The 7,772-nt window shown below is 35.6% G+C and overlaps 1 protein-coding gene across 1 annotated transcript in view; it reads right to left on the bottom strand.

Moving 5' to 3' along the window:
* Nucleotides 1–1,619: 1,619 nt before the first annotated feature.
* The window catches only part of LOC144967450 (uncharacterized), a 21,750-nt gene continuing 15,597 nt past the window's right edge, over nucleotides 1,620–7,772 (bottom strand). Inside the window, exons 4-5 of the mRNA XM_078904723.1 lie at nucleotides 4,670–4,867; nucleotides 1,620–3,133 (exon numbers count right to left, since the gene is read on the bottom strand). Coding sequence (XP_078760849.1) covers nucleotides 2,892–3,133; nucleotides 4,670–4,867 — 440 coding nt within the window. The 3' untranslated portion in view covers nucleotides 1,620–2,891. The remainder of the gene's footprint in view (nucleotides 3,134–4,669; nucleotides 4,868–7,772) is intronic.

The following is a 7,772-nucleotide window of genomic DNA, read 5'->3' as shown; positions in this document are numbered from 1 at the left end:
CATTGTCATTGCGATCATTATGGTGTAGTAAATTTTGAAATTTACCCCGTATAATGGAATCGTCCAAGGCGTGCGCCTCCTGTTCCCCCATCTCACACACGAAAGGGCGGTTTGCGGAGTGGAGGTTGGTGGTCGTCTGCCTGTATGGTCGTCTGTGTCGTTTAGTGTATGGCAAAGGGGGGTGGGTGCGATTAATTAAGTGGGATGGGTGGTGATTGGTGGAAGATAGGCAACCGAAGCAACGAATCGCTGGGAAGTAGTAGGCTATGGCGCGAGACCGTAGGACCGTGGTCCTTGCAAGGACCGCCCCGCACTAGTTGAAAGGTGATAAGAAGTGAGGACCGCCGCCGATCTTCCCCTCTTGGACCGGTCTTCGGTTCACAGCTAAAAGACCGTCGGACCGCGGTCCAGACCGGTCTTCAGCGCGGCACTAGTGTGCATTCAATATCAAATATAGTATTAAAATGGACCTTTGTGTAACAATACTTAATACATATTTATCAAAGTATTCGAACATTCCATATCTACAAAAGCCTCTAAATCAAAACTCCCATGCACGGGTCTTTGGATGTCTAGATTAAATTATCAGCCAAGGACAAGTTATTACAAAGTTTTCTACGTCAAAACAATAACATGTCCACATTTGTGACCCGCCACCTCAAAACGGTATTAAGTCGGGATGATCAAAGTGCTGAGAATGGAATCCATGACCAAAAACATCAGACTTGGGTTGAGTCCATGCATGGATTATTGAAGAAAAAATATAGAATGTTAAAGTGCTGAAAACCGAAATTTCGTTTTCTTGATCAGTTAAGCTTAAAATTGATCTTTCAGCATCTTGTTCACCCCGACATAATACCGTTTTGAGGCGATGGGTCACATTTGTTATTTCAAATAAAATGGCATGCTACAGATTACAGATTAAATGCTAAATATTTGCTAACAAAAAGAAAGTAAAACACAAATCAACTATGGAAATTTATAATATTGCTATAAAATATTTCTTTCTTTTTTTTTTTTCATTGTCTCACCCTCCCCGTGTAACAACGGGTATCAAATCAGTACTTTATTTCTTGTGCTAACATCAATGTTATATCCCCTGATCAATTACACGAAAGGGTAAACGTAGCTTAATAAAAACGTACAGTCAACGCTCATTATTACAAACAACCAGCCAAAATGATAATCTTAACAAATTGTGACAATCAGGAAGCTAGCTTAGAACTGACCCAAATATAAACCATTTAGACGCGAAATTCAATTTTACTTTAAACTCTCATAATATAAACGCGCTTAAATTGAATTGAATAAATTGATATTTTCAGCAAAATACATATAGGTACATCTTTTATACTAAAACAGCAACATAGTATATCTTCCTATTTATCGTCAGCCGAGGAGGTGCGACCAGCACTGAAACGATAGTTCCGACAAAATACCATGTGAGTGTCCTTATTTATTTTATATGCTTTGATTTATGTTATCGAGCACTCAGTATCAACAACTAACCACCAACACTCATATATTATATATATATATATATATATATATATATATATATATATATATATATATATATATATATATATATATATATATATATATAACATATCTTACATTTCATTTGACATAAAGTACCCACCCACGAGAACGAAAACAGATATGAATAGTCTAACAAACGGTCACCTTCTTCATAAACAGCATATCAACCTTATTCTAATCTCTTTCCGTTCTCGTGTGCTCTGGTACTGGCAGATTATTCCAACAAATTCCAGCGACACGAGAAAAGGAAACTTTACAATGAAGCCCAAGAACGTTGAACCCCTATCCGCAACGCTGTTACTGTTCTGTAAGATATCAATGCCAAACCCACCCCCGCTTGTAAAGAGTTAATAAACGAGCCATGCCTTATGACTTGATAAAATTATAAGGGTTAATGTGGAGACTAGTTTAATTATTGATCACATAGAAATTGGCCTATTTGTGTGGATGTTAAAAAATGTAATATCGCCTAACAGCATGTCCCGTCCTACATGTTAAGTGTTGCGGTTATCCAGGGATCCCCTGTAAAGCGCTTTGAGCACGTTTAGTGGATATTGCGCTATATAAAAGCTCGTTTTTAAGGCTCAATATATAACGTTAATACAAAGGTCCCTTAGAATCAGTACAAAAGAACAAATTAGGGAGCAGGCACTGCTGTAAGCTAAAATTACTGAAAAAGTGTGTATTATTCAATCAAATCAACATCTGTAAAGCGCTTTGAGCACCTTTAGTGGATTTTGCGATACATAAAAGCTCAACTTTAGTAAACAGTACCAGACAAAGCAAGAAAGAAATATACAAGAAAAAAAACTTCCCAAAAAACAGTTTGAGAGTTCTTTGCCAAGATGAAAGTCATTTAAATCGATCGATATTTGAAGGACGAGTGTTCTGGCCAACTTTTTTAATATGGGTTTTTCCAGAGTCCGGCAGAACTGGAGAAGACAGTCCCAGTCCGGGTAAGAATCAACGAGGCATCATTGACGGTCTATGCTTGGACTGGGTTGGTTTGTTTGTTTTTTTTTAAACGTTGACGTCGAGTTGAATTTCAACTTCCAAATGTCCCATTTATCCCCTGTCTATACCAAGACCAATATATAATAGAAATTACCCATGCAAAATTGTTCCAGTTGAGAGGATTGAAACACTTTGATAGTCCGCATTTTATAATCACAAATTGCGCTCAAATTACTTAACATTAAAAGTCACAATTTTGTAGCACAAAAACCTAAGCACGCACTGTTGACTGAATAATGGAATCCTTGCCCTGAATATTCAAACATCTCCACGAATTCGAATGTTTAAGACACCCAATTGTATTTTTTTTCTACACCCATCTCCATCAATCAAAATCATCTCCGGACACGCCGATGTTTCCACATGTAAAATGGAGACTCGCTATACATTTCCTCGTCGAAAGGAGACGGTTTGCTTTGCGGAGGGACACTGTTGACACAGAATAGGCGTAGGAATATGGCGAATGTGACCCAATCAGCGACGAGCAGACAGAGGGTGACGGCCGGAACCCAAATGTCTGTACACAGTCGATTGAGATGAGGTACTCTGGTCACACTGACCAAGACATAGATGGTGCCTGGGTGGACGATGGGAATGAGAAAGGTCAAGGACATGAGAATAAATTACCGTATCGTTTAAGAACGTATAGGTTCTAAAAACTTGTAAATGCTCTGTGTAACTTTTATGCATAGACCTAGATACAATTTATCAATTATATAAACAGCATTCATTGTTAATTGATAATATTGAGTATTAAACATCTAATACATAAATAAGTGCCATAGTCAATATTCGTAGTATAATTAACTCTACATTCATTTGGCATGTCCAACTTGTACATTCGAGAGTTTCAAATAGTTGATGTACAAAATGCAATCATATCCAATGTCATGTCATTCATCAAAATCAAACATGATGTCGGTAAGTTCTTTACCAATGACATTCTTTAAAAAAGATTGATTGAATTAGAATTTTTCGTCTGAAACTTTAGATTATTCCAATTCGTCATAATTCTTTGATCTAGGTTATTTTTCCTGATAGACGAATTGCATCTTTCAACAAATAAACTTATCTCCCCTGAGGTAGGTAACATGCGAATAACTTTTTTTTAAAAACATTATCTATATTGTAAGAACCATGCATGAGTCTATATATATAAATAAGATCACCTCTTATTCTACGATATTTTAGTGAAGGCAAATTTAGATACTTTAATCTCTCTATATAAGATAGATGTCGATTGTCAGGCAAAAGGTCTCATAGCGCGTCTTTTTACGTTCTCAATGTTAACAGACTGTCGCTTAAATAGGGTAACTCCAAATACTAATTCCATACTCTAGACAAGGGCTTATGATAGACTTATAGGATTCTTGTACTTTGCTTTTGAAATTCTGAACGAGTTCTCAATTTGTTGTCAACATTAAGCTGTTCAGCACGAAGTCTAAATGGAAGAACAACGACTGGTCATTTTGAATTTAAGTTATAAATAAAAATTTAAAAATTCCCTTTATTCATTCCATGGGGGAAATTTGTCTCTAGGGTCTATTCCAAGGGAAGACTGGAATAACCCAGGTGTCAGCCGCTGTGCAGCTCCGCAAATTGAGCTAGGGCGAGGTGACTTGCTCAAGGCTACACAGCGCAGCGGCGGGTGATCGAACTCGGTACCTTTCGGGTACGAAGCAAAGACCGTACCGCTGAGCCATGCTGCCCCTAAAGTAAATTTAAGCAAGATTTTGAAAGTGTTTCTCTTTATTCAGTTTCAAAATGAATTCAACTTATAGAAAACAAACTAAGATATGAGAATGATTCTCTTATGCAGACCTACCAACTTCGTGCGGCGATGTGGTCTAGTGGTCCTGGGTTCGAGCCTAGCTCGACGCATAGTTGAGTCCTTGGAAAAGGCTCTTTACTCACATTATCTCACCATACTCAGGTATAAAATTAGTACCTGGCCGTTAACAGCGTTGTCTCTGTCCGAAAAAATTGTCATGTCTCGTTATACATGTTACGTGTTACTGTTGGTAAGAGATCCCTTTGTAAAGCGCTTTGAGCACGTTTAGTGGATATTGCTCTATATAAAATCTCGATTATTAAGTACAATTATTTAACTCACCAAACACCAAAGCCACTAAAAACAGAAAGAACAACTTGGCAACGACGCCCCACATGTGAATATTGTCATTTCGGGATTGTCTGGCTAAAGACGTCACTAAGGCGATGCAGGCTGGAGTGAGGGCCAGGAGTCCACCAAACAACAGGAAGTAGGGGAAGAATGAGAAGCCGAGGCAGCCCCCACCTACGTACAATGACCCTGGGAAAGGAAGAGATTTTTTAAAACATTAGTTTGTCAGTCACAATAGACATTTTCAAAGAAAACAAAACAACAACAACCTGAAAACATATCTTTTCAGAAAATATTATTTACTTAATTGGATTTTAAATGTATTGTATGTGATTTTAGTATTGATGATGTTTTTGATGCCCGTTATATGCTCTTTTTGTTTTGATATTTTGGTTGATTTGGATTTGCAACATTATTGTTACCTGGGTAAACAATGTCCTTTTTTTTAAAAAAGCGCTTTGAGGTTTCAACGAAAAGCGGTATAGAAATATTATTATTATTATTATTATTATTATTATTATTATTATTATTATTATTATTATTATTATTATTATTATTATTATTATTATTATTATTACCATAATATTATCTTATCATAAAGAAAACGTTGCTGCTTGAAGCTCGAAGGAAAAAAATAACGATAAGTATTGAATTGTAAGGACGAATGAGATATGTGGGAATGGCGTAGTTATTAAACTTAACAACGCCATACACACATCTCTCATAATTCGTCCTTAGTGTTTCATTCATCGTGTTTTGCTGATAAGGGGAAACCCAAAACGTCCACAGTATCTGTCTTTGTTTAATATATTGAATCTTACAATTCAAAACTTATCGTTAATTTTTTTTTCTTTCGAGCTTCAAGCAGCAACGTTTTCTTCATGATAAGATGATAATAATAATAATAATAATAATAATAATAATAATAATAATAATAATAATAATAATAATAATAATAATAATAATAATAATAATAATAATAACATAACATGTGGTATAGGGCAAATAATAATAATAATAATAATAATATAATAATAATAATAATAATAATAATAATAATAATAATAATAATAATAATAATAATAATAATAATAATAATATAATAATAATAATAATAATAATAATAATAATAATAATGATAATAATAATAATAAGAAGAAGAAGAAGAAGATAATAATAATAATAATAATAATAATAATATAATAATATATAATAATAATAATATAATAATAATAATAATAATAATAATAATAAATAATAATAATAATAATAATAATAATAGTAAGCATCTTTCAATACTTATCGTTATTTTTTTTCTTATCATAAAGAGCATTTTTTAAAAATAGGTAAAGGTTTCATTGGATTGACTGACCACAATCGAGCGACTCCTTAACTCTCTCCTTACCGATCAATTTCAGTATTTTCCCAAAATGGCAGACTTACCCAGCAAGAAAAATACTTGATTTTTTAAAACTCAAACAAGCTCTCTACAAAACAACTTTATGGTCTTATTAATTGAGCAAAGATAATTAATTCTTCAACGTTTGTGATGTACAAAAAAAATCTGAATAAGAAATATGTATATTGTGTCGTAATAAATGTGACGATTTTGGTGTACGTGGTAAGGAGATGTTTAATGTTCGAAAAGTTTGGGTCCGTTCAATGTAACCAAATCCTTTTTTTAGCTTGGGCGACCGAAGAGTTTCTTGAATTACAGAATTTATGAAGGACAACAGACAAAGCCGAAAGGACTCTGCTGACCCGATGACGTCTTCGCCAAACAAGCAGGGAACCCTCGAGGCAGAAGATCAAGGGGTAGGCCACGAGGAACATGGAGAAGAATTAAAGAAGCTGATATATAGAGAAGTGGTAAGACCTGGAATGAGATTTTTTAAAAAAAGTTAGCTCAGGATAGAGAAGGATGGAAACTGTTTGTCTGTGGCCTATACCCTGACCCAGGGTGAAAAAGGCAATGATGATGATGATGATGATGATGATGATGATGATGATGATGATGATGATGATGATGATGATGATGATGATGATGATGATGAATGTAACCTTTACCAACTATTTAAAAGGCTCAGCATATTGCACCGTTAAGCAACCCTCAAGTTTAAGTTTAAGAGTCTGCTCTTAAAACTTAAACTTGAGCTTCGTGCGGCCCAGTGGTATGACACTCGCTTTCGGATCGAAAGGTCCTGGGTTCGAGTCTTGCTCGGCGCATTGTTGAGCCCTTAGAAAAGGCTCTCCACTCACATCCTCTCACCGTGCTCAGGTGTAAAATGATTAACATGTCGTTAACAGCGTTGTTCCTTTTTTAAAAAAATGGAATATCGCCTAACAGGCGTCATGTCTCGTCCTACATGTTAAATGTTGCTGTTGGCCTGGGACCCCATTGTAAAGCGCTTTGAGACTTCGAGCGGATATTGCGCTTTATAAAAACTCTCATTTTCTAAAAACATAACACAATATCCACAAACGTGCTCAAAGCGCTTTATAAGGGGCTCCTAGCAAACAGTAACACTTAACCTGTAGGACGAGATATGACGCTTGTTAGACGATATTACATTTTATTTCCGGCAGATACTCATTTTACACCTGAGTACGATGAGAGGAGTCAAGGACTCAACTATGCACCGCTCAGATAGGGTCTCGAACCCTGGACCTTCCTATCGGAAGGCAAGTGAAATGCCATAAGATCATATGGCCGCACAATTATGATTAAGATAATAGGAAAGGGAAATAATAGGCTTCCACACTTGTGACTTCACTTCCCTAGTAATGACACATCGTAACTTAGTAACGGGTTCTAAACTATCGGTACAATGGCGGACGCCCTTATGAAATACTTCTCCGACGAGCATAAAAGTGTATCCAGAGGAGAAATGCATTATAAACCTGATCATGTTTTGACTTTTATAAATTCTATCACATGATATGTGAAAAAGTTCTAGCCAGCATGGAGAATAAAAAGTACAGATTTTCTTTGTTTAGAACCAAGCTGCTCTTTGATGGGCGGAAGTGACATCAGACTATTGAATCCTACTTGGTAGATGTCATTGGTGTGAGAAATATAATGTTATCTGAAAAG

The sequence above is a fragment of the Berghia stephanieae genome, chromosome 3, assembly GCF_034508935.2.
Source record: "Berghia stephanieae isolate SIO BIC M18660-M18661 chromosome 3, UCSD_Bste_1.3, whole genome shotgun sequence".
In the NCBI taxonomy this organism is placed as follows: domain Eukaryota; kingdom Metazoa; phylum Mollusca; class Gastropoda; order Nudibranchia; family Aeolidiidae; genus Berghia; species Berghia stephanieae.
This window is presented reverse-complemented; position numbering and strand designations above follow the sequence as displayed.